The sequence below is a fragment of the Durotheca rogersii genome (assembly GCF_024521655.1).
Source record: "Durotheca rogersii strain YMJ 92031201 chromosome Unknown GGS23scaffold_10, whole genome shotgun sequence".
Lineage (NCBI taxonomy): Eukaryota > Fungi > Ascomycota > Sordariomycetes > Xylariales > Xylariaceae > Durotheca > Durotheca rogersii.
In genome coordinates this window covers 269,995-295,393 of record NW_026251241.1, presented here as the reverse complement: position 1 = coordinate 295,393, position 25,399 = coordinate 269,995, and the positions used below count along the sequence as shown (strand labels likewise).

Sequence of the window (25,399 nt, the reverse complement as noted above, 5' to 3'; positions counted from 1 at the left end):
GGTCATATGATAAAATACGAGAAGAAATCAGCAGGTGACGGGTAAGGCCTACTACAAACTTAAGCAGCATGGTGCTACTCATAGTGCTGGTTGCCAGACGCGTAAAAACGCGATATTTCTACTAGGTACCCTAGGAGGGTTAGTTTCCGCGGTATCGCGTAGTTAGTCTACATCCGTTGCTTTTGCAATTTTTTGCGCCTCTAGAGAGGTAGGAGGTTCGAGTCATCATACTGGCTTTCTCCCTTCTAAAACACCTGGTCGAAGGTCTTTTCGGCGAGTCGATTTCTAACACACGTTTTCTCCTCTACGACAATACCCTATCTCCAACACTCGCTCCATGATCGAGAGTGATAGGGAGGATGTAAAAGATGCGTCGTCTGGTAAGCCTCACGGACAGCGTATAAAACTTCTACGACACTCTACACTGTGGGGCACGTCGGACCCGCGGATGTACGCGATGGGGTTGCCGTCGTCGTCAAAGGTATCAATTCATCGGTAGCACCCGTAGTTTTTTGTCAACGCCGTGAACCATGCAGAAGCAAGCCCCGTCATACCACCAAACACCCATTGACCCGTGAACTCGCTTACTCAGGCAAGCTACCCTAGTTCATCTGTCGGATGAGACCGTTGATCTTCTCTTCCCGGTTGCCCAAGTCGCCGCCCTCAATGTAGTGCTTGAACTTCCTCGGTCGGAATCCGCCGTTAGGGTTGCTAAGCTTAAAGGGCCACAGGAAGTTAGAGGCCTGCTTGAAGTTAGGGCCGACGGTGTAGATCTCGTGGACCAGATCCTCTATGCAGACAATGCCATACTGGCCGAGGCTCTGCTCGATGATCTGGTTGTCGGTCAGGGGGATGCGCTGCTTGTTGATCTTGCCGTAACCGCGCTTGTAGATGAGCTCCTTGACGCTCTTCAGGTTCGGGTATCCGTAGGCAACCCACGGCTCGACGATCTTGATCATCTCAGCAGTGGCCTTGGTGATGCGGACGAAGACACCGTTGTTGATCTGTAGGAGACGCAGCAGCTGAAGGATCTTGCGGGGCTTAGGGGCAATCTTGTTGATACTATCCACGTATTAGTGCATGTTTGGTCCCACTGCGCAGATTGTGGACATACCCCTTGATGCGGATGACGAAGATCAGCTTCTCCTCGGCGGGAACGTAGAAGCTGCCGTCCCTCTTGGCGAGGCGCTTGAGGCGGATCGTCTCACGCTCGGCATCGCGGTACTCCTTGACGTACTTCTCGGCGCGCTTGAAGATGACGGCGCGCTTCTCCTTGTTGGCCTAGATGGCGGAGTCAGTCTCGATTTAATGCAGGTGTGTGTGCCAAAAAAAAAAGCCGTCATCTCCTCGTCGATCAGACCCGAAAGATGGTTAATTTTGCAACAGCATTGACCTTGGTCTAGTCGCAAAGGGTGTTTATGCATCACGTCGCCGCCTTCGTCTCCCAAGGGGAAATATCGACTGACCTTCTTGCGTTGGGCAGTCTCGGCGGCCTTCTCGGCGCGAGCCTTCTCTTGGCTCTTGCGCTTCTTCAAGAGGGTCTCGGGGACGAGAACCTGGTCCTTGGTCGGAACGGAACTGTGATCAATGTCAAGATTAGTGCATAGTCCGCCTTCACACACTAAAGAATGTGTGAATATGTAGAGCGCCGGTTGGAGAATTGCCGACTGCGATGCGACATTCTCAGCGGTGGCTAACTCGGAGGGAAGAATTTAATCGGTGAGATGGTTGCGAAGATTGGCGGACACCCCTCAACGAGTAGCCAGTAGCCAATGCTTCCACAGCCATTTCCCCTCATCCGACAACGCCTCGGACATCCGTCCGAGAAGGTATGCTCGCTCTGTATTACCACGACGTCGGCGGGTATTTTTACGCCACCGACTGTCAGGTAGAGCGGCAGATACATTTAAGAGGAGAGGGCAGGGCCTCTATCTCCAACGCCCCAAACAACATCTCTCGGCCCACGGGCTGTCTTTCAAGCCCAGAGTGAAGAAGGAGAAGTCTGGGATATATTGAGCTGGCTCGCAACGTTCTCTCGACTTTTGACCCCGTTTCCGGACGTCAACGGAGAAGAGCAACATGAACCAGCTGAGAGGACCACGACAATCTGCAAAAATCCATTGGGACCGAGCGTCGGAGGCGATTCTTTCATGGGAGGAAGAACACCACCAAGATAGAAGGTTTCAGGGGGGAGTAGCATACGTGGAGGCAGCCATTGTGTCGAGTGTAGATGGCCGTGGTCGTGGATTTGTCGACTGGTGGTGGTGTTGGTGGTTGTTGAAAAGACCAAAAAAAAAGCTGGAGAGTGGCAGCGCACAAAAGAGAAAGAGGAAAATGCTGGGAATTCGGATGTGGGGACATTTCCATGAGACTAGCCTAAATAAAGAATAGCTCTAGTCAAGCGAGAAAGTGGGGTCGCTTTAGGGTTTCTCTACTACGTACCTAGGTACTTTGAATGGGTTCTGTGCTTCTTCACCGCCTACCATCAACGGCCTCTCCTCTACGGACATATATGGGCTACCCCGCCCTTCCCTCGACTTCACGTATGGACTGGCCCCCTCGGCCTCTGCCCTGTTCTCATCTGGACGTGTTGAAGACGATGAATAGGATCGTATATATATATATATATATATATATATACGTGTGTGTGTGTGTGTGTGTTGCGCCTTTCATTCGTTGAAACCCCCTACACCCGCAACACCCTTGGAATACTTGGCGCGAGGCGCACTTTGCAGAGTAAATTTCATTTATTAATCAATATATTTTCTTCGCTAGTTCTGGGATATCTATCTGTAGAATGCCTGCCCCCCAATGCTGAACACAAATGCTATGCGAGCCTTGATATTAGTTCCCAGTCCCCGGCACGCCGCAAAAAAACACTACGGTCACCGATTTCCATGCACAAGTCATCCTCGATACGACGCTAAGATTTAACCACACCACCCCCCCCCACCCCCCCTTTTCCCCCACCACCTCCTAGCAATACCACAGATCAAGATGCCTTCAATGTCCAGATGGCCCTCATTCGGGAGCCTCCCCGCTCCATGGTGGCAACGTTGTTCAAGGCCGCTTTGAAATCGTTCGATTGTTTGCTTGTCGCGCAGTACGGATTGAAATGATCCACGAGCGACTGCGTCGGCACTCTGCCCCCGTGCCTCTTGATAAATGCCGGAATCATCTTCTCGAAATCCTTCGTCTTCAGGTTTCTTTCCCGTGGCGGGGGCGGACCTGAGCCGGAGCCGTCAGCGTTCCCGGGACTGCTTCGACCTTGCCTGCCCGCTAGTCCGGCAAGGACACTAGGCGAACTTGGTCCCTCCCCCCGCCCTCGGCGAATGCCGGTAGGCCTGCCAGCTTCTCCTACGTCGCCGGTCCAAGTGACGGTGCCGATTGGCATGGACCGCGTTTGCTCGCCGGCACGTCGGAGGGATTCGGCGGCCTGTGCCGCGACACGATCTGCCTCCTGTTGAAGCATTCGGGGGTCGGCTCTGGGCTGTCTTTTCCCGTTGATGATCTTGTCGTGCTCGAGTGCCGAATGCACGCCCGAGCGAGCAAAGAGACCCTTCATGATTCGGTCCTCGTCCGAATTCAATTCGGGCTCTGCCTCCGGTCCGGGCTTATAGTCCTCAAGGCCGGCCACCCCTTCTATTGCAGAAAGGTCTTGGTCGTTGTTAGGACTTGGTTCGTTCTTGGTGCTCGCCCCTTTCGAAGTTTCGGCGAACTTAACTTCGGCATCCTCAAACAACTTCCCGGTCTCAGTTTTCTCGTCGGAAGATCCCAAGGTGAATAGGTCGTGCATGTCCTGTAAGTGAAACGTAGTGCGTTGTTTGGGGTCCTTCAGCACCTTGTTGCTGAGGAATTGTTTGAAGATCTGGCGATGGTAGATCTTCTCCTCGATCGTACCCGCCGTCATAAGGCGGTATATAGTAACCTCCTTCTTCTGGCCCAGGCGCCAGGCTCGTTCGCGAGCCTGGACGTCGGTGGAAGGATTCCAATCCGGATCGAAGATGATGACCCGACTAGCGCCGGTCAGGTTCACGCCCAGCCCGCCGACCTTCGTGGTCAAGAGGAAGAGGTCGACCTCGGGGTCCTTATTGAATCGATCGACGAGGCTCTGCCGATCTTTGATGGCAGTGGTACCATCCATGCGAAGGTAATTGATATCGCTCAGTTGCTTGACGAAATCCTCGAGTATATCTAGCATCTGCACACCCTGGCTGAAGAGGAGCGCCTTATGACCGAGACGTTTCCACATCTGGAGAAGAGATTTCACCACCTGCATCTTGCCCGATTTGCTCGCCATCCCCCACTTGTATTCGGGGTTGGTCTTCAAACGAGGGTCGACCAAGTCAGGGTGATTACAGATCTTCCGCAGAATATCGATCCCGTAGAGAGAATTACGCCTCTTCTCAAGGACGGCATTCATCTCTGGCGAGTCGAGAAAGAGTGCGTACGCATCGTGCTGAGGCCGTGTCAGCTTGCAGAACAGAACCTGCTCGCTCTTCTTTGGTAAGTCGGCTGCCACATCGACCTTCAATCGTTGCAGGAGGAAGGGACTGATTGTGTCCTTCAAGATCTCGGCGCATTTCTGCGCCGTCATTATTTGGAGGTTGCTCGCGTTGGCGTACCCGCCGAGCCGTACAGGGATCTCAAACTGGTTGCGGAAGTCCACGAGCGTGCCCAGCCGCATCGGGAAGATGAAGTCAAACAGAGACCACAACTCCATCAGGTTGTTCTGCATCGGCGTGCCAGAGAGGATGACGCGGTGTGGCGTCCGCAGCTCTTTGCAGTATATGGTGATGGCACTATTCGGGTTTCGAATCTTATGTCCTTCGTCCAACACGGCATAGCCCCATTCGACAGGAATCAAGAGTTCTCCGTATGTCTGTAGGCCGGCGTATGTGGTGACAAGGACGTGGCCGTGCTTCAATACCCGATTGACGACCTTCTTGGCGGCTTTGCCGACCTTCTTTCCCTCACTAGCCTCATCCCACAACAACTCCTCATCCTCGATTCTACCCTCATCTCTCATGTTGAGCATGCCGCTACCGGACGAGTGGAGAATCGAGACACGTAGAGGGGGCCACCAACGATGAAACTCGTTCACCCACTGTCTCAAGACTGTAGCTGGGGCGACGACGATGACGGGCTTGTCAAGTCGCTGGCTGTGATGCAGGGCAGCAATGAACGATATGACCTGGATGGTCTTGCCAAGACCCATCTCGTCGCCGACAATGCCCCCCACTTTCTGACTGTAAAGCTGGGCTAACCATTGCACTCCCGTCTTCTGGTAGTCGAAAAGGGCGGGGTAGATGTCGCCCGGGATGGTGAGGCCGTCTTCGAGGCAGTGGTCTGCATGATCGGGCGAGGGCTTGAGCCATTCTTCGCTTTCATCGTCGCTGTCAACTTTCTTCTCTTCGAGGCCTTTTTCGCGGTTTCCCTGACGCCTTCGACGTCTAGCCCTGCTTCGCCGCTCAGCCCAGTCGGCGAGCCGACTCTGATAACTCTTCTCGTTTCCGTCGTCGATCTTGCTCATATCCACCTTGTTATTTTCAGCCGACTCCTTCTTCGCCTTTTTCCGGGCCGGCTTGGTTCGCTGTTCATCTTCCGATTCCTGATCCTCGACGAAGTCGGCCTCGGACGCGCCAGATGCTTCGGGGGAGAACTCGTCTGACGACGCCGCATCGCGTCGCACCTTTCGCTTCTTTCGGGGGCGTAGCGAGAATTCGCTTTCGGCTGCGTTTGCGATCAGATCCGGCACCTCGTCGAAACCGGGTGTGCGTAAGTTCTGGTGAGACCGGGGCTCAAAGCCGGCGTCTTCCTCTAGCTGCTCCGTGGTTGCTTCGTCTTCGGCGTGTATCAAGGCATCGGCTAGCTCTCCTTCGACGCCTTGCGGCCGGGGACCTCCAAATTTGGCGAATGGGGTTATCTTCCCGGTGCGGATCAGGAAATCGCGATAGGTCTCGTTGGGAAGTCTCTTGTTTCCGCCGTGATCCGGCTCGACATGCTCACCCTCTTGGTGTCTCTGCTCGATGCGAGCCCGGAAATCGGCTACATCCTTGTGGTGAATTGCAATTTCGGATTCGATGCCGTCGATCTTCTCTCGTATGCTCTGCTTTACCTGCGGCCGACCGATAGCTTTGCGAAACTGCTCCTCCAGCGTCTTCTTCTGGGCCTTGAGCTTCTTGATATTGACCTCGGATCTCTCTATGCGCTTCTCGTCCTTCTTGTCCTCCGCGTCGATCAAGGCGAGATTCGCCCGGTATGTGATATCTCGCTCGAGGTCGTCCTGGCTCCGGACGTTGGCTGTGAGGTTCTTGACGGCGGAAGCTTCATCGATGTCATCTGGGGGGGTATCCGGATCGGAGCCGGGCTCTTGATCTTGAGCCACGGCAGTAATTCGTTCGATGATGGATGAGGACGAATGAGTGGCGTCGTCGGAGCTGGCCCGAGGGCCATCTTCGGTGTCGGGCGGAGATGCCATGACTACTGATGGCGTAGCACGGCAATCATTCGAGATGAAAAGGTCGATCGAATAGGATGGGCGAATGGAGGGAGGGTATGATTAGCGAAGGGAGTGGGGTGTAAAACGGGAAGCCTTACTATACGACTGGCAGGCGAGACGGGAAGACGGAAAGAAATGGATGGATGGATATGAAGATGGACTGCGAGAGGAAGCGTAAGAGACGGAAACGCAAACCGCCAACGGTAGATGGATATTAGATGTGGTAGGCCGTAGGCGGCTGGGTTATTGAGAACGCCTCCGAGTTGCGATCGATGGGATGGTCAAGATGACGCATCGAGAACGGGCACGCAGGCAGAAAACCGCCGGAAGGCAGCTAATTGTAACTTTGCCCACCGTACAGTAGGCCGGGCACTGTGTGTAGATCTCACCTTATCGATATGCCACTTACGAGGCACAGATAGGTAGGTGCTCACCATGTAGGGACTAAGTCCAGGAGGTACTAGGTTAGTTCGTTGCCTAGGTGGTTGATGCGTGCTCCTGACAATGGCCCAAGCCAGGGAGAAGCGCGAAGCTATCATCTTGTCCGGGACCTATCGCTGCTATATGCCGTCTCGTCGGGGGCGGGAATTCGCTGGGCCAGTGTTCATCGAAGGCTTCGTGTCACGGCACGCTTTGTCTCGAGTTCGGGTTCGAAGTTTGCACGACGAATATGTCTTCTTTTTCTTCCTATCGCGTACCTAGGTTTCTCTTTGACGGCGAGTATCGGCCATATACCCGCCATATATCCCCACCCAGCTTCTCAGTCTCGCTGGTGTACATATGTATGGGGTATGAACGAGTATGTGTAGGCACATCCATTGTTATTATACCTGTGGCTCCCTTCCTGTGGATACGAACAAACGCCTACCTACCTACCTAGCCAAGACGAACTGGAAGATTTTAAATATAGTACCAACTGGCAGGGCTCTTTTACAGCCGTCCTCCCCGCCAACACGTGTACCTGCATTTATGTAACATGTAGGTAGGTAGGTATGTACATGCCCACAACCGGCGGAGTTGGACCCAAGAATAGAGTCTTCCTCCCGCCTCCTCGCCTCTTTTGCGCCTCGCCTTCTTCTCGTCTCGGCGACCAACCCGCGATGGCATCGTTCGATGCGACCGATGCTCGTCGGCCGTCTTATCGAGAGAGAGAGAATAGCAACGTGATTGCCGAGACGTGTCTGCAGCCGCTCGGGACGAAACGAGATGCGCCTGGTGTACATACAGAGGACACCAAACATGCCAGGCATGTTACGATCCCCGCCCGTCCAGACAATCCAGGCATGCCATTCTACGTCACCTCGCCTCCGCCGTGCTGGAGATATACATACGCACGTACGTGCCGTGCCGTAGGCGGGTGATCGTTTTGGGGCTGTCCAAGAGATCCTGTGTGTCCTGCTCTGTGGAGTACCATACATCTGACCCGGACGGACCCGCGTCGGCGTCAACGGCATTTGGAATAAGCGATGCGACCTGGGAGTAGCATGCCAATACCGCGTCTGGCGCATATCCGCTCCGGGGACGGGCTAATCAGGTCAAACCCCTCACACCGCTGAGGTCGCCGCAAGCAGGCACCAGTTATTGGGGATCCCATCATATCTTGTTCGTTCTCAGATACGCAGGCAACAGTGAATGAACACTACGATGCCAAATTAGAATGGCCCGACTCCAGGCTCTCCTCCTATTGTGTAAAATGCTACTTGCGTGCGGGCCTTTCCTCCCCAATCCTACCCCCACCACCATCCTCTGCCTGCACATGTATGCGAGTTCCACTGCCTACGCTGTTGTCATATGTGATAAGTCGATCAACCACCCCATGAATACCTGCCAAATACGGAAAGGCATATGAAAGAGGGGAGCAGACGGTTAGGCGCCAGGTTAGGACCACCGAAAACTAAGGTAAAACAAAACGACACTCTGCTCGTGAACTCGGCCACTTTGGGGCTAAATTGTGAGCGACGAGAGGAGGAAGAAACACGACCTATTGGGCTGAGCTGAGCGCGAGGCAGCTCACATTATTGGTCCACCATGTCATCTTCCCCTCCCTCTAATACACGACGGAGTGCCGGAAGCGCGAAGGAAGGGGAGCCGATCATGCGACGGAATATAAGAGTAGTACCTAAATAAAACAAACCCACCAGACTGACAGACCCCGGCCAGCTTCCTGTGCGAGGCAGGCTGGGTTGGATGCAGAGGGGTACAGGGTTATGGACAATCCGCCATCCTCCCCTGTCCACCTATATACTTGAACCAACCCCTTGCTGACGAAACACTTCACCATAACACAGCCCTTACGCCCATAAGAGTCCGCCGTCGAAAGCGAGTTGGCTGGTCCGAGGATGGAAACTAGACGAGCCTACTTAAAAGCCAACCGGCTCCGCCTCGTCCTGGATTGTTAACTTAGGTACATAGAGAACGGACTCGTACGCTCACGTAGGTACCTATATATCAACCTACGAGCGTCGCGGCCAGGTGCAGAGATCTGCCGCACGCATTCGGGAGCATCCTCGGCCACTGCCCCGTATGACAACTTTCGCAGAAGGACCGAGACTGAGAAACCAAGAGACACCGAAAAAGAGCGTTCTCCTGGCATCCCTTCGCCGCCCGACACCGTACGCGACGGAAAACCTAGAACCACGGTAACGCTCGCGCCAGCTCGCCCAAGATGTTGCTCTGTCAGACAGCCGGGTGGCTGGCCAGGCTCTTCCTGTTCCTTAAGCCGGTGACCTGCAGCGCGAGCGGCGGCAACAGCAACGGCAACGGCAACGGCACTGACGCCAACGCCAACGCCACCGTGCCGGCCCCCCCGCCGCCCGTGGCCGTCCCCAGCGCGCCCGCCGTCAACGACCACCGGGTCGTCGTCTACTACCAGACGACGAACCGCAACAACAGCGCGACGAGCCACATCTCGCTGCTGCCGCTCCTCGAGGCGGCGCCCTCCATCTCGGTCACGCACGTGCTAGTCGGCGCGATCCACATCGTCGACGAGGACGGCGGCATCCGGCTCAACGACTACCCGCCCGAGAACCCCTTCTTCGACGGCGTCTGGGCCGACGTCGCCCAGCTGCAGGCCGCCGGCGTCACCGTCATGGGCATGCTCGGCGGGGCCGCCCGCGGCTCCTTCCGCCGGCTCGATGGCGACGACGCCCAGTTCGAGCGGTACTACGGCCCGCTGCGCGACTTCGTCGGCACGTACAACCTGCAGGGCCTGGACCTCGACGTCGAGGAGGCCATGTCGCTCGGCGGCGTGGTGCGGCTGATCGACCGGCTCAAGGCCGACTTCGGCGACGGGTTCGTGGTGTCGCTGGCGCCGGTCGCGTCGGCGCTGACGGCCGGCGGCGGCAACCTCAGCGGCTTCGACTACGGCGAGCTCGAGGCGTCGCGCGGCGGCCGGATCGCCTTCTACAACGCCCAATTCTACTTCGGCTGGGGCGACGCGTCGCGCGCCGCCGACTACGAGGCCATCCTCGACGACGGCTTCCCCGCCGCCAAGGTCGTCATGGGCGTGCTCACCAGCCCCGCCAACGGCAACGGCTACGTCTCGCTCAGCCGCCACGCCCCCGTCCTCGCCGAGCTCGCCGCCGAGAACCCCGCCTTCGGCGGCGTCGCCGGCTGGGAGTACTTCAACTCCCTCCCCGGCGGCGGCGCCGCCCCCTGGCAGTGGGCCGCCTGGGTCGCCGACCACATCCGCTCCGCCGGGACCAAGCGCGACATCTCGACCACCGAGGCCGTCTGGCGCGGCGTCCGCAAGGCCGGCAGGCGGGTCCGCCGCGGGGCGAAGGTCTACCGAGATTATATTGCTTAGGTGTGAGGCTGTCCGGGTACGGGTACGAATGGTACGCCCGCTCGGTATGCGTGTACGTGCTGATATGGGCCACGAGGTCGACAGAGGTTCCAATACTTTCTGAGAGGGGTCTGTGGAATTTTGGAGTTTTGGTTTTCTCTTATATGTACTGCTTCGATGCCTCTATCCAGAATGGCCCTCTCTGTCGGCGTGGGGTGCCTGTATACCTCGTGCGGGTCGATGGGGACCCCCCTTCATTCTATGCTGGTGCAGGGTGTCTTGTTCGGTTCATCCAAACATATGCGAGTCGCATTCCGGTAAGCGGACGCCTTGGAGCCATGCCGAAAGACTGCGACAGCGTGGTGGACATTACGGACCATTCTTGCACCACAGCCGTGTTTTCTTTGCCGTCCTTCGGAAGTGGGATTCGTAACCGACGCTAGCTACGGGACGCGAAGCGCACGCCCTTGCCTGGACCGTTTCGGAAACCCAGCGTTTACACGTACGTATTTGGCATACTGGACAGAAACACTCGTAATTGTGTAATGAGAAATAAATTGCTCGCTCGCTAACGGCAGTCCGTGTTATCAAGAGATTTCCCTTTCTCCTCGGGCCAACTAGTCAAAATTGATCGGTGCCCCAAACCCTGCCCTAACCTTCTACCAAGTCGGGCATCGACGCAGAACCTGCAGGATGAGCTGTCAGGTTTCCTGCTAGCCGTGATTCTGCCACGGCCGGGATCTCTTTATCGTCCCCATCAAGTCGCCCTGTACGCAGCTGCGGGCTGCTCCTATACGTGTAATATATGGTTTCCCACGCCCAGCGCCTAACAATGCAATGGTGATCGAGCTTAGCCGAAACATTACCTGCCCGAGCTATCCAAAAGAGGGCAACGCCTTGAATCTATCCTCGCTTGGCAAAGTGGGAAAACTGTTGAAAAAGAAGAGGGGGGAAAGAAAAGAGGGGATATGGCCGAGCGAAGAGTAAGGTATTTGGCGCCTTCGTCGGCGAGGTAATAAGCCGTAGAAGGGAAGGTTAGGGGGAGTCGGCAAAGATGTTTGGGCGGCCATTAGGGCAACGAACCAGACCAGCAGCCAGCATGTGGTAACTACGCGTATGTACCCAAGACGGCCGAGAGAACCCCGTACATGCTAGCCTGTTCTGCCTTGAAAAAAAGCTCACTTATATTGTGGTTATATGAGTTCCGAGCAACCCAGTTTTGCGAGGGGAATCCCCACGCCTGGTGCGTCTCCGGCGAGATTCGGGGTCTAGGGAGATACCCCGCCGCCTTGGGACCGTAGTATTGCCGTCGTTCTCCCACCGGAGCGCTTTTGTGGATCCATTCCGACTGGCGATGTCGGCAGGATAGGAAGTATTAAACAGCCTGCGATTCGTCGGGATGTATTATTGTCTAGGGTCGCCGTTGACGTAGCATGTGGGCCAAAATCAATTGGCGACCGGTCGCGAGCTTCGGTCGTTTGGTATACGAGGCATAGCCTGTAGTGGCTTCGCAGTCTCCCCCCCCCCGCCCCCTGCACCACACTCCGATTTGCCTCGCGAGGTTCAAGAGCCGTGGCTCAGGGGGTAATATCGGAATCAGCCTAGACGACATCCTGAGAAATGGCAATCCATCTAGTAGGTATGCCGTCCGCGCCAATCTCATACGGTTTTGGCGTGGCTTTCCTCGGTGGCAGAAGCCAGCGCGCGTGACCTTCCCGCTGATCATCCAATTTGCCGCGTTTTCGCATCAGATGTTCCAACACAGCGATGCGGATGAAGTCTGAATTCTCGCGCATTTCTCGCTGCCGAGGACCTGGTGGGAAGACATACGCGCTCGAGGATTTGTTAGAGTGCCCTCCCGAGCGGCTTGCCGGCGACGCGCTTCTCGACTTGTGTATCTTGTATGTCTGCATCTGTATAGAAGCCGTGTAGCTGCGGACTGGCGAGACGACGCGCGAACCGGGTCGTGAGCTAGTAGTCGGATTAAGGTAGCGGCGCATTGCCTCGCTGGGCTCGTCTCCCAGAATAGGGGGCATTCTCTCATCGGTGAACGGAACACGGGGATCGATGGTAAGGATGGACCTAGTAAGCAGGTCTTGGGGAGGGATCGAAGACGCGGTAAAAGTAGACAGAGACCGAGCTGCGGAACGGAGGGCGCGGAGCGATGCTGTCAGGTTTGACTTGAAGACGGATCTGAGAGGCAGGAACCCGGTCTGCTTCTGCGCCGCCGGGACTGATTTGGTATCGAAGACCCGAAAGTCAAGCTGGTCAAACTCTAGACTGCTGGAATTTCGGGACGAGAGTGGGTGTTCTAGACGCTCCCCGGGCGGCGAGCAGAGCGGTTCTAGGGAACGTTTCAGGACCCGTGACCTCCTTCCTCGTGGACTTAAGGGAGATTCGCAGGTCCCCAACGAGTCGCTAAGGGATGGGATGCTCTCGAGGGATGCTGCACGGGTTGAAAAGGCAGACGTAAACGCGCTGTCGCTGTTTACCGATGCCTCATCCTCGTCGGGCGTGTCGGGAGGGCTCAGCAACACATCCATAGGGCTACGGCCGTAGGACGGAGGAGTTAGGTCACCCAAGTCTTGACCGAATTCCTCACTCAGCTCTCGACTCAACTCCTTCTCGGAAACCTGTGATTGCTGTACGATATCATCCACGGTCATCCGCGACCCTCTAGACGAATCCCTTAGCTGTCTTCGCGGGGGGGACCCGCGTCGATTAGGCGGCGGGATACTGGTGACGGCGAGCAACGCGGCCACCGAGGGAGGGATGGTATCCGGTGAGTGGACATTTCGAGGCTTTCGGTTGGGGGGAGAATATTTTCGGTGTGTCTGCGCATGAAGCCGTAATCTTTGGGTATGTGCGGGATCGTACTTGGACTTGATGGGAATTTGCACGGCGCTCGAAGGAGCAGTAGGTCGCGCGACAGCGTTCGTCATAGTCGTGCTTGGCGGGCTACCGCTTGGCGGTGACAACCTGTCTGACTGCAGCGCTTTGCGTTTGGCCGTTGCTCGGTCTCTCGGTGATATCTCAGCGTTCGTAGAGGTTGTGGGAGGAGCGACAGTATTTTTCGACGGTAGTTCATCGTTTCTGTGAGGTGGAGGTATCTTAGGCGTCGCGTTTAGGGGAGAAGTTGGGAATACCCGCGACTCGCGCGAGTAGAAAAAGGACCTCGGAACCATCATGATTCCTAGCTACGCCCATAAACGGTTCCGGTTGGTAAGAGGAATCAGGCGTCGCCCTATTGCTTCAAATTGATCCCAGCCAGCGGGTCCGTACACCGTAAGAAACGTGGATGTCGCGTATTTTTTCTTCCGTGGTAACCGAACCGGAACCCAGATAAGGCGCCTGGTATCGTATGCCAAGTGTGCTGATGGGCTGGTGGCCGTATACGGTCCTCGCCAGGGGTCCGTTGTTTCTTATACGTAAGAGCCGAACGTCTCATCAAACGTGGGATGCACCACAAGCGCACCACAGGATTCCGGACGCGTGGGAGGCCAGATACGGGATAACCGACGATGCTACCTGTGCGGGATCTTTACAGCTCACAACTTCTGGGACGGCCACGGGCAGTCTTGTCGCGGTCGCATCAGCTCTATAAGTAGCTGCGTCTGGTGAGAATGGTGAGGCATCCCTCGATTTCCCAACACGCAGGTAACGCAATCTATGTGGGCCGTCCGTTGGGTCGCGGTAAAGATGGGAGATGAGAAGTGACGGCTACAACAGGCGGCCACTTTACCAACGAAAAAAAAAGCGAGGGAAAAGGGGGAGTGTGAGATATCAACGCCGTAGCCCCTTTCTTTCTGCTGTAAGGTGCTGGTGACCCGACCCCGGGCTCTGGTAGTATAGGTGTACACGCTTTGATGGGCGAGGGAAGACGAAGGGAACAAAGGGGGAGGGGAGGGATGGAAGGGGAGCCGAGGACGAGCGAACTTGTTATAGAGCAATGCCGACGCCTAACGAGTTGGAGGCGGGACGGGAGTTGCGCACACGGACGGATGACAAGCCAGGACCAGGTCTGCCTGTCTGGTGAATGATGGCAAGCGGCCCAGGCAAGATAACGCGGGCGGCGTCGTATCTATGGATGCGCCTCTGCTCTGGGACCGTCCTAACCCGACCAGCTGGAGGGATCCGATTGATGGTCATGCCCCTTGTGGATGCAGTGACATGTACGTTTATGTGGCCTACCTGATTCGGGGAAGACCAAGGCGAGCGCGCGAGCGAGCGAGCGAGTGGGCGAGAGAGAGAGAGAGGGAGAGAGGAGAGAGAAGTAAGACGCCCCCGTACGCATGTAGAAGCAGAGAATCTGGTCATCTGTTTAGCCCTCGAGCCCAGGTTTCCCTGCATCCACCGGGCATAGAATCCCGCGTGTGGACGGGATGAAGAGGGATGGGATGCAGTGGTACCGCATCCAAATGGGCGTCCAGTCCAGACCTGCGGGCGTTATCAGTACCTGACAGTATGTACCTTTGCCCTGGTACACGTGGTTCCGCCCGCCCGCCTCCTTAGGTTGCTATTACGTAGGTGGCTACCTACCGTAGCGGGAAGGGGGGGGGGGGGTCTATCGACAGTATGTCTGTAATACTAATACGGTATATAAGTAATCCTTAAATAAGGTAATAATAACAAACGCTTTCTATAAGTATAAGATACTTATAGTAAAACTTATAATATAGATTTTATTATATTTTAATATAAGTAATATAAGATAGTTATTATAATAAGATAAGTATTTATTATCTTTTGATATTATATTAATTTAAATATAGATTTTAGCTTAACATTATATAGGATAGTGACACGTAGATTAGGAGAGCTACGTAGGTACTAAGGTTGCTTCTTAAGAGTAACGGAAGGTAGGAAGAAGAAGGTAAATTAACTAACTATTTAAAAAGGAAGGAGATTAATAAAGGAGATACGAGCTACCTATATATAGAAGATAAGGAGCTACGAGCTATATTATATAAGCGAGCTAGGAGCTATATTAGGTAAGCGAGTAACTCGAAAAGGAGTAAGGAGCTATATATTAGTAGCTCTTTATATAATATATCCCTTAGCTAGGCTCGCGATAGCGAGCTTAGCTAAATAATAATAATAATTTAGCCGAAAGGCTCGCGATAGTTAGCTTAGCTATCCTCTTAATTAAAGTCTTAGGTTAGCTCGAGCCTTACTCGCCTTACTAACTTTCCGGGGTAATATATTCGTCGCTTTAATTACTTACGCCTTCATTTAATACTCTTAATAGCTTAAAGTATCCTCCTAATTAGCTATTATATTAGCTCTTCCTAATATCCTAATAAAAGAGATATATCGTAGCTCTTAATTAAGTATATCTACCGTATTCGTTATACGCTCGCGAGAGCTCTTATTACTTCGCTTTATATTATTATTATCGTACGCGAACCCTCTCGTAGCTTTACTAGGTTAATACCCGGTAACGCTCCTTCCTATACTTAAGCTCTTATATTATAAGAGAAAAATCTCCTATTCTTTCGTAGTAGCTCTTTCCCTCTCCTCTTTTCTTCTATAGAGGTATATTTAAAGCTAACCCGATATACTCCTTTTTAATTCTTTATCGCTTTCGGTTACGTATATAACCTATATATTACTTTATTTACGCGTACTTTATTTAAGTAAGTTATTTTTTAATTACGGTACTCCCTTATTATCGCTCGCTATCGTAACGAACTTATAGTAATATATTAACGTAAGCTATATATTAATATAATAAGCGCGAGGAATAAAATAAGCTTACGCTTTAGTAATATTAATACGGATATAAGTAATTAAAAGCTAATAATTCGATAAAATATCCGACCGTTCTAACTCTTACGAGATTCTTATTAATATCGATAGCGCGATTAAAATATTAAGCGATGAAATAAATTAATTCCGTAATTACGCCTAGATATTCGTCGAAAAGCGAGCTTAAGATCCCGTTATATCCGACTAAAGTCCGGCCGAATACGTAAAGCTAGTTACTTAATCTACCGTAATAAAGGAAGCTGCCGTTATCCTAGGTACTTCCGCGGCCGCTTAAATTACTTTAGTTACTACTTCTAGCGCCGCCGAAGAACGACGTAATATATTCCTCGACGTTACTATCGATCGCTTAAATAGCTTTACCCGCGATATCGCGATTAATATATATATCTCGGTAGTTATTATAAGTAGTTCTTCTTTTAATACCGGTATTAATAATTTCTTTATATACCGCGATAAAGGAAAGTAATTTATTTACCGATATATAAATTAACTCTTATATTATAATTATTATAAGTTATAAGCCTTTAATTAATTATTTATTTTAGATTTCCGACCGAGGTTTAATTATAGTATAGAATATTATAGAATTACGCTCCCTCGAACGTCGTATAATTCGCCGTATCCCTTCGCTTCCTAAAGCCCTTCCCGTTATACTAGAGCCTAAGGCCGTATCTCGTAAGCGGGCTCGTAAGAAGAGTAGCTCTAGAAGTAAGGCCCGTAAATAACGAACCCGTTATATTAAACGGGAATAAGTACGTAAAAATCTAAAGCGAGAAAGAATCCGTCGCGTTATTTATAAATACGGAACTATAGAGCTAAATAATAATAATAATACTTCCGAGTTTATACTTTGGAACGTAAAAACTACGGATAGCTTTATAAAAGGCGACTTCGGAAGCGACTTAAAGGTAGTTATTTAAGCTACCCCGGGATTTCGTTAAGCGCTTATTATTATAACCGAATAAAAGCTAGTAGTCGTTTTTATTTCGAAAGCCTAGGCCGCCGCCGTATTAATAACTTCTAAGGAAACTATCGGCGAATACCGAGTACTTATTAAGCCGTCGCTATATATACTAAGTATTCTTACGGAAGCTCGGAACGGAAAGGATAATTCCCTTATTATTATTACCGCCGTCGCGCCGACGCTTATTCGCTTAACGAAAGCCGGCGGCCTCCTTTTTCTTCCAAGCTACGGATAGCCTAGTAATCGCTCGTTTATCGTTAACGATATTATACCGAGTCTAGGGAAGCGCTATCGCGCTAACGCTACCGCCGTTTTTATTTTTATTCCTAGCTCGGTTCCTTTTTTTATATTCGCGCTTAAAGAGTAAGCTTTTAATAAAGGTAGCTCTTTTAAATTCGAAACGGCTCTTATCGTTACTCCTATTACTACCCGTTAATTAACCGAGCTAAGCTTTATTCTTATTACTCGCGCTCCTCGAAAGCTTCTAATACGATCTAGTTCTTAAGGAGCCGCCGAACCATCGCCTACGTCTAAAGGAATCGGTCGAGCTACCCGAGTTAATAATAATATAGCCTTGCTATTTTTCGCTATTACCGAAGAATACGGCCTACGTAACGATATTCCTTATTATCGGTATATTAATAACGCTATATAATATCGCTCGATAGAAAAGTATTTTTAATCTTTAACTTCTATTAATCGTTACTTACGTTATTCGCGTAGCTATTCTTACGTAGCTCTATAAATATCCCTTAAAGCTATATAAGGTTTCGTTAAAAGCTAATTAGTTATAATTACCCTCGCGTTATACGTCTTACTTAGCGGCTTATCGCCGCCTAAATAACCGACCTTAACTTTAAGGTAGTAAGTTCCGAGCTTCCCTTATCGTAGATTACTTTTCTAACTATATTACTCTAAACTACCGCTTTCCGCGAAGAAATAAAGGAATTATTTTATTAGTATTATCCCGAGTAATAACGTTAGCTTATATTACCGCTTATTATTAAGTCGTTACGCGGATAAGCGACTATAGATACTCTCGCCTAAAACGATAGCTCTCCTACTAAACGTAAATAAGTCTTAATTCCGACCCGTTTCCTTCGTAGCTCTCGTATTCGCGGTAGTCGCGTCCGTAATAAGATTAACCGATAGCGCGCTACCCGTACTCCTCGCCGGTCCGCTCGTTTCCGTTAAAGTATATAAGTTAATATTAAACGAAGAACTACTTCCGTTTAAAGCTTTATTTCTGTTACTACTAATCCGGATATTACTAGATTAAGCTTCGAATAATTATATACGGTTTAATAATAATAAAACTAATAATACCTTAGCTCCGGTTAGGTTAAGTAATTTAAAAAATAAATATAACCCTAGAATAAGTACTAGAGCCGGTAGCTCTAAAGGTCGTTAGGTTTTCGGAAGCTTTAAGAATATTATACTAGCTTTATTACATAAGTTAGCTCTTTTCGTTAAGGAAAGAAGTCTTATTACGCGTAGATTCTTTTTAGATTAATATCCCTACGTCGCTCTTCGAGTAAAGTATACTATTCTAAGTTAATTCTTTTTATAATTAAACTAAAATCCTACGTTACTTTCGTATTATTTAAGAGCTTTAATATCGTTATCTCTCCTCTTATATTTTAGAAGTTAAGTAACGATTTAAAATACTCGAATAATTAACGAGAAAGAGCTTTAATTAATTTATCCGCCGGTATCTACCCTATAAATAAATAAAGTACCTCGAAAGAGTCCTTTTATCGCTCTTATCGGAGCTATAAGTATTATATATTTATATAACGGAGCCCTATATTAATTCTTTCCTTATCTTTTACGACTAATTTAATGGTTTATTAATTATCGCTATAAATTATTTATAGCTCTTCTAAATTTAAAGTAATATCCCTAAAGAAACGTTTAAAAGCTATCGTTTCCTTAACTATATGCTTTAATCCTAAAAGCTTAGCTTCGGTTATCGACGTCGAGATTATAGCTTAGCGAACTACCTTCTATACTATCGGGCTTTTAAAGAATAATATAATATAGCCTTATAACGATTTTCTAGTTTTTAGATCGTTTACGAAAGAAGCGTCGTTAGCGATTAATAACGCTTATATATTATTATTCTTACCCCTATACCTAATACTAAGGTAACGCGTAATATAAAGGTATTTAATCGCTTAGTTAACGGCTTTTATATATTAAGGTCTCGGATTAATAAGGAAGTAAGAGAATTATAACGTAATAAAGGCTACGTTTAGGCGGATTATAATTACGCTATAAAGCAACGACCCTACTTTTTCCTAATATTCCTTGATTTATTACTTCGACGCGACGCCTATAAATTTTATAAGCTCGATAATCGGTAGTAGTATTATAGGGAACTAGTTATTATCCGTTAAGTTAAAGCGACTTACGATCTTCTCGACGTAAGCGTCGTATATTAAAATTATCGTTTAATTTTCGCGATTACGTATTACCCGAATTCCTAAATACTAGCTTACTAGCCCTAGCTTTTTTATTATATAAGTAGTTTTTAACCCTTAAGCTACTTTTTAAGCCATGGAATCGTTACTTTTATCGTATATAAGTAATAAGTCGTCGACGTATATTAATACGAATACTTCCTTTATTAATATATAAAATATATATAGCTCTTCCGGAAAGCTCTGGAGTTTTAAACGGGTAAGGATACTCTCGAATTCCCTAAACTAAAGTAGAGGTAAGTCTCGGAATCCGTATACTACTCTTATAACGAACGCGTACTTCCTTTCTTATTTAAATCCGTCTAATAGCTCGATTAATATTAGGTCGTCTTCCGGTTAAGCTACGTTAAGAAAAGCGTTCTTAATATCGAATTAATCTACCTTAAGATTAAAATAAACCGCGACTACTATTATTATCCGGAAAAATTTTACTACGAGTATTATTATATACGTTAATTCGAATAACCCCTTCGGAAGAAGATCTCTTCGCGTAATTAAACGCGATTTATATTTATCGAAATAGTTATCTTTATCGAATTTATAATCGAAAACCTACTTTAACGGTATTAGTTTAATTTAAGCTTAATCGCGATTAATAACTTCCTAAACCCTAGCGCTTAAGAAAGTATTTATTTCCGACCTAGCGTTTTCCTTAAAACGATCCCCTAAGGGATAGCTATTAAGCTCTTTTTACGTTTTTAAAAGCTTAATTAATTTATCGCGATAAATTATTATCTTACCGGGCGCTACGCCTAGTCGTTCGGCTTATACTTATTTAAAGGTAGCTATAATAATTAAATGTAGCGTAATAAAAGATTAATCGTCTTACGTTCCGTCGAATTAATTAAGTAAGAATATAAAAGTAAATTCGTATTAGTTACGGTCGCTCGATAAATTAATTAACCTATTCGAAGCTATGCCCGATATAAAAGCGCCGGTACTAGTCTATCCTTTATTTAAGCCCTTTCCTTCGGGACTTTCTCCTCGCTTCCTCCGGCTATAACGCGTAGCTAAGGAATATACTTTACGGTTATATTTCCTCCGCTCTTTTTTAGATAATAAAGATAAACTTATTAGCTCGTTAAACTCGGATTAAGCGGATTACTTTCGATTCCGAGGGATATTAAGCTCTTTATTAATCGTCGTTCCGTTAAAATAATATACTACCCGATCGGTATTGGTTTTTACGCGATTCTCCGTTACGATACCTCGCTTTAGTTACGAAAGGCTCCCCGTAGAAGCTCTTTAGCCTTTAAACGGTCCCGAAGAAGACTTTAGTATTAACCTAAGACTTAAGAGCTTATTAGGTTAATCCGATTTCTCCTTACTCTTCCGCTTCGTTAGCTTTAAAGCTTAGGATTCCGCCTTTAGTTATTCTTATATCTCTTTTTCCTAATCGAATAATTCTAAGGATTCCTCTATAAATTAAATTAAAGCGTCTAAAGGCGTTTACGGTCGATCGTTTAAAGGTTAATCGTCTATAAATTTAACTTTCTTCTGGATTAAAATAACGGATTCTCCTTTTTCCGGAGCTTTCTCCGGTTTAGGTTTACCTACCCCCGAATTCGGGTTAATAAACTAAGTTATATCTAAACTATCGCTCGGAATAAGTTCGTTATCCTTAAGTTAAAGTAACTCGCTAATAAACTCTATAATAAAGAAAGCTTACGAATCCTAGATATCTAGAGCTTCGATAATAGCTTCCGTTACATTATTAGTAACTTTACCCGTAAAATCGATTCGGTTTAGCTCCTTTTAAACGAGCTCTTCGGTTTATAGCTCTTCGGACTTATTATAAAATATTTCTTTATTAAAAACGACGTCTTTAGTTAGTATTACTTTCCTTAGTTTAAGAACCTATACTCGGTATAGGTTAAATATATAATATCTAATTAAATAACCGACGTAAGCTCTCGGTTTAACTTTAAATCCTCTTCTATCGAGATCTTAAGCGCGTTCTCTTAATAAAGGATACGCGCGATATCCGTACGTATAGATTCCGTATTAATCTAGCCTTAGGTCGCTCGTTAGCTCCCTTATAAGCGTAGGTATATATCATTTAAAGTAAACGGTAAACTAAGTATTAAGTAATTTATAAGGCAAACGAAGATTATATATATAGCTCGGGCTTATATTTATTAAGTATACCGTAGCCTTTACGTATTTAGGCCATAGCTTCTCTAAAAGCCTTACTTTTATCCTTATTTTAATCGATTTAACGATAATAAACTATCTAGTTCTCTTACCCTTATTAATTAGCTCTTTAGTATTCGCCGGTAGTAGCTCGAGATTAATACCTTCTTCCCGAGCCTAGATTTTATATCCGGTTAAGCCTTTAATCCCGATTATTATTCGTTCGTTATCGTATCGAAGCTTATAAATCGAGAAACGGAATTATTTTCGTATCTATCTTTTAAAGAATCGAATGATTTTCGTAACTAAGTAACCTTATTTACTCTTAAGGGTTTTTACCTAAAGCATTCCGTTATATTTATTTCTAATAACGAGTATTTATTTAAAGCCGTCGTATTCTTTCGGAAAGTTAAATAGATCTTAATATATGCGTTAAAAAGGGCATAGTAAGCGATATAATAATAATCGGCGTAAGATTACTTTCTTACCTATCGTAAGCCTATAATACTCGTACTTAAGCGTAGGTATACCGTTAATCTCGACATTCTAGGCATACTTTATAAGTACTTTAAGCGTTTCCGGGCCTAGGTACCTAATTCTAAGGTATTAGAGTTACTCGGAGCCTTCTTTCGGTTTTATTTAATCTCTCGATTTTCTTTATCGGATTTCTTTTTCCTTAGTCGTCGGAATAATAACGAGCGATATTACGCTATATAATATTATTATAAACGTACGTAGCGGTATTATAAGAAGAACTTACGAATAAACAGAAAACTATTTAAATTTAAAGAATACTAGGTTATAACGACGTTCGAGCTTTTTTATAATAAACCCGTTTTTAATCGACCCCTAGCGAAGGAAGTAATTAAGACCATAGTACTAAATATTAATAACAAGAAGCTTTACTTCGGAAATAATATTAATATGGAAATCTTTAACGAAAATAACGTCTTTAAGCGTAAGGTCGATCGTAAGCTTACCCGATTTATTCTAAAGGTAGTTCTTAATAACGCGTATATTAGTACCGGTAATAAGAAAGCTCGTAATATTAGCTTCGATAATCTATCCGTCTTTAATAAGAGCGAAAAAGCCTTCGACTAATAAATCCCGGTTATTAATAAGGTAAATAGCTCCGTAGTTATCGAAGATAGTACTTTCGGAAAGAAGGTATCGTATTAAATCTATAATAAAAAATACCTTTACGCTAGAGGTTATATAGATAATACGTAGGTTTATTATCGTTACGTTAATATTACCGGATTATTTATTATTTTTATTACGCTTATTCCGAGGTAGGTTAGTTCCGGAGGAACTACCTTAACTAAGAGCGGTAACCTTTTATCCGTCGCTTTTAATAAAGGCTCGGAATAAGGCAAAGTCGCTTAAGTTATACCGTTATTTAGTAGCTAGTTTTACGTCGTCGGGTATATATAAGATTTATCGTAACGTCTTACCGGTAATAGTAAATTAAAGGTTAGCGTATACTTCCGAAGCCTAACGGTATTATTTATTATATAAGTACTTATTAGCTCTAGCGTTATCGGTCGAGCTATTAAAGCTACTAAAGCTACTAACGTTAGTCGCTCCGGCTTTATATCCTAAAGTAGCTTTTTAATACGTAGTTAAGATATAAAGGCCCGATTTACCTATCTTCTTATCCTCGGAAATAAAAGCTCCGAATATTTTATCTAGCTTTATAAGGAAAAGTAGCTATCGTTTAAGCCGGTCCGCCGTAATTAGTTTAATAGTTACGCGAGTAACTTAATTTAAAACGATCTTAGCTTTAATAACTTCGAAGAAGTCCTTTGCTCCGAATACGCCTCGGATCTCGTTAATATCGTAAGCGAGAGCTCGGTAATAAGCGTTATTCTAAGTAATAAAGAATTACTTTCCGTAAAGAGTACCCGCCTTTACCTTTTATAGGACCTCGCGGTATTCCTAGCGAACGAACGTTTACGTAACGGTAAAGGTAGAAGCGAAGTAGTCGCGAAGTAATCTTACGGTATTTTAAACGTTCGGCTTAAGTCCTTAAGCTTTAAGTTATATACCGACGAGCTCGAGATAATTAATAAAGACCGAGGATATAATTTAATAATAAAAAGTTCGGTAGCTTTTACCGGCGATAGTAGCTTAAGATTCCTAAGAACGACTTTATTCGAATAATTATTTATATTTTTCGATAAAGAGGTAGCGCGGGTTTTCGGTTAAAGCTTTCGGCTCCTCCTTACGAGTCTTAAGATCTTTTTCGACCTACTCGTAGAAAGCTTAAAGGTATTACTTCCTCGCTCGCTTTTTTTCCTAAGTAATAAATTCTTCGAGCGATAGGAGTATCGCCGAACTTAGCTTATAGTCGTTTACATTAAGATTAATATCCTTTTAAATATCGAATTACTCGGCGTAGTTCTAGAAAGTAATAAACTATCGTAAATATTCGTCGAAGTTACGTAGGTTAATATTAATAGGTAGCTTTTTAATGGAGAAGTTTCCGTTAGTACCCGTTATTACTATAGATATATTACTCGAGAGAAAGACGAGAGCGATATTTAAGAGAAAAACGATTAATCGAAAGATTAGAAAGATAGAAATAAATAATAAGATTACTCGGAAGCTTATATAATAAAACCTTAGTTAACTTAGCTCCTTAGAAGGACTACCGGGCTTATAATTAATACGTAGATTAGGAGAGTTACGTAAGTACTAAGGTTACTTCTTAGGAATAACGAAAGGTAAAAAGAAGAAGGTAAATTAACTAACTATCTAAAAAGGAAGAAGATTAATAAAGGAAATACGAGCTACCTATATATAGAAGATAGGGAGCTACGAGCTATATTATATAAGCGAGCTAAGAGCTATGTTAGGTAAGCGAGTAACTCGAGAAGGAGTAGGGAGCCATGTACTAGTGGCTCTTTATGTAATAGATAGCTATTCTATCCTTAGAAAGAACTATTAAATTAATATAACGCTTATATCGTATCTATATCGTATCCTAAGTTTAATTCGCTTTAGCGTCGCGATGGAAATACTTTCAGCTGTAGTGATCCTTTCTAGGGGTAGTAATAGTGCTAAACATGCTGTCGATAGACCCCCATCCCCCCTGTATGGTAGGTAGTCGTCCACGAAACCCAGGCAACCCGCATCCTGGCCCAATTAGTCAGTAATACCGCTCTTCCTTCAGCTCTCATCACCCATGCTCCATAATGCTCAGACTTTTAATCACCTAGCATCACGGCTCTTCCTCACCCTAAAATCACCCATGCCCAGTAATACTCAGGATTTAGATCACCTTTGCCATCCCCTTCGATAGGATGCACCAATCGTCTACTCGAACCCAATATGGCCTTGCCCTTCCTCGAAATTCGTTAACTTTGCGCGACGCTTGCCGTAGATGAGGATTCAGCTACCGCCGCCAGGAAATGAGACGAGAGTAGGGTTCTCGCAGGGAGCCCAGGTTCTGGTACCCTCTCCCAATAGTTGGATGAAGCGTCGCCCAGGTGTGGGCAGAAGCAGCTGTTTCTGCTGGCCTTGCTATTAGGAAATAGCACTTTAATCTATACATATAATAGGCGGCGATTAAGCGCATTTATTCCTGCTTGCTTCCTACCTTGCGTTTAGTATTAAGGGTGAAGATAATCCAAACCTAGCGGAAGGAATCGTCATGGCTGGTTAGCGACACGAACATAATTGCATCTACGATAACACCACGCTTTTAGTTACGAATGTGTGTACTAAGTTCTTGCCCGCCTTCCCAGCCACTCGCCATCCAT

The 25,399-nt window shown here is 47.4% G+C and overlaps 5 protein-coding genes across 5 annotated transcripts; 1 reads left to right on the top strand and 4 right to left on the bottom strand.

Annotated features, from left to right (window-relative positions):
- Positions 1–34: 34 nt before the first annotated feature.
- On the bottom strand, positions 35–2,338 carry GGS23DRAFT_567962 (60S ribosomal protein L7). Its single transcript, XM_051516370.1, has 4 exons — positions 2,203–2,338; positions 1,467–1,578; positions 1,115–1,281; positions 35–1,062 (listed from the first exon to the last, which is right to left on the bottom strand). Exons 1-4 carry the CDS (start codon positions 2,214–2,216, stop codon positions 603–605), a joined length of 753 nt encoding a protein of 250 aa, XP_051371756.1. The 5' UTR covers positions 2,217–2,338; the 3' UTR covers positions 35–602.
- Positions 2,339–2,760: 422 nt separating this feature from the next.
- On the bottom strand, positions 2,761–6,621 carry GGS23DRAFT_50190 (SNF2 family N-terminal domain-containing protein). The gene is made up of 2 exons (XM_051514478.1): positions 2,990–6,621; positions 2,761–2,939 (listed from the first exon to the last, which is right to left on the bottom strand). Exon 1 carries the CDS (start codon positions 6,479–6,481, stop codon positions 2,993–2,995), a length of 3,489 nt encoding a protein of 1,162 aa, XP_051371755.1. The 5' UTR covers positions 6,482–6,621; the 3' UTR covers positions 2,761–2,939; positions 2,990–2,992.
- A 722-nt stretch (positions 6,622–7,343) lies between these two features.
- Positions 7,344–8,589, bottom strand: GGS23DRAFT_50200 (uncharacterized protein). Its single transcript, XM_051514480.1, has one exon. The coding sequence runs from the start codon at positions 8,008–8,010 to the stop codon at positions 7,375–7,377; it is 636 nt and encodes a 211-aa protein (XP_051371754.1). The 5' UTR covers positions 8,011–8,589; the 3' UTR covers positions 7,344–7,374.
- On the top strand, positions 8,590–10,734 carry GGS23DRAFT_50201 (glycoside hydrolase superfamily). Its single transcript, XM_051514481.1, has one exon. The coding sequence runs from the start codon at positions 9,168–9,170 to the stop codon at positions 10,305–10,307; it is 1,140 nt and encodes a 379-aa protein (XP_051371753.1). The 5' UTR covers positions 8,590–9,167; the 3' UTR covers positions 10,308–10,734.
- Positions 10,735–11,621: 887 nt separating this feature from the next.
- Positions 11,622–13,849, bottom strand: GGS23DRAFT_50029 (uncharacterized protein). The gene has a single exon (XM_051514466.1). The coding sequence runs from the start codon at positions 13,472–13,474 to the stop codon at positions 11,888–11,890; it is 1,587 nt and encodes a 528-aa protein (XP_051371752.1). The 5' UTR covers positions 13,475–13,849; the 3' UTR covers positions 11,622–11,887.
- Between the last annotated feature and the right edge of the window lie 11,550 nt (positions 13,850–25,399).

Excerpts from the sequence above, each read along its gene's own strand:
- GGS23DRAFT_567962 (XM_051516370.1), bottom strand. Across the intron at positions 1,282-1,466 it reads AGACTGCCCAACGCAAGAAG|GCCAACAAGGAGAAGCGCGC; the intron begins GTCAGTCGATAT and ends TCCGCCATCTAG. Across the intron at positions 1,063-1,114 it reads TTCGTCATCCGCATCAAGGG|TATCAACAAGATTGCCCCTA; the intron begins GTATGTCCACAA and ends ATACGTGGATAG.
- GGS23DRAFT_50190 (XM_051514478.1), bottom strand. The coding sequence starts at position 6,481 with ATGGCATCTCCGCCCGACACCGAAGATGGCCCTCGGGCCAGCTCCGAC.
- GGS23DRAFT_50200 (XM_051514480.1), bottom strand. The coding sequence starts at position 8,010 with ATGCGCCAGACGCGGTATTGGCATGCTACTCCCAGGTCGCATCGCTTA.
- GGS23DRAFT_50201 (XM_051514481.1), top strand. The coding sequence starts at position 9,168 with ATGTTGCTCTGTCAGACAGCCGGGTGGCTGGCCAGGCTCTTCCTGTTC.
- GGS23DRAFT_50029 (XM_051514466.1), bottom strand. The coding sequence starts at position 13,474 with ATGATGGTTCCGAGGTCCTTTTTCTACTCGCGCGAGTCGCGGGTATTC.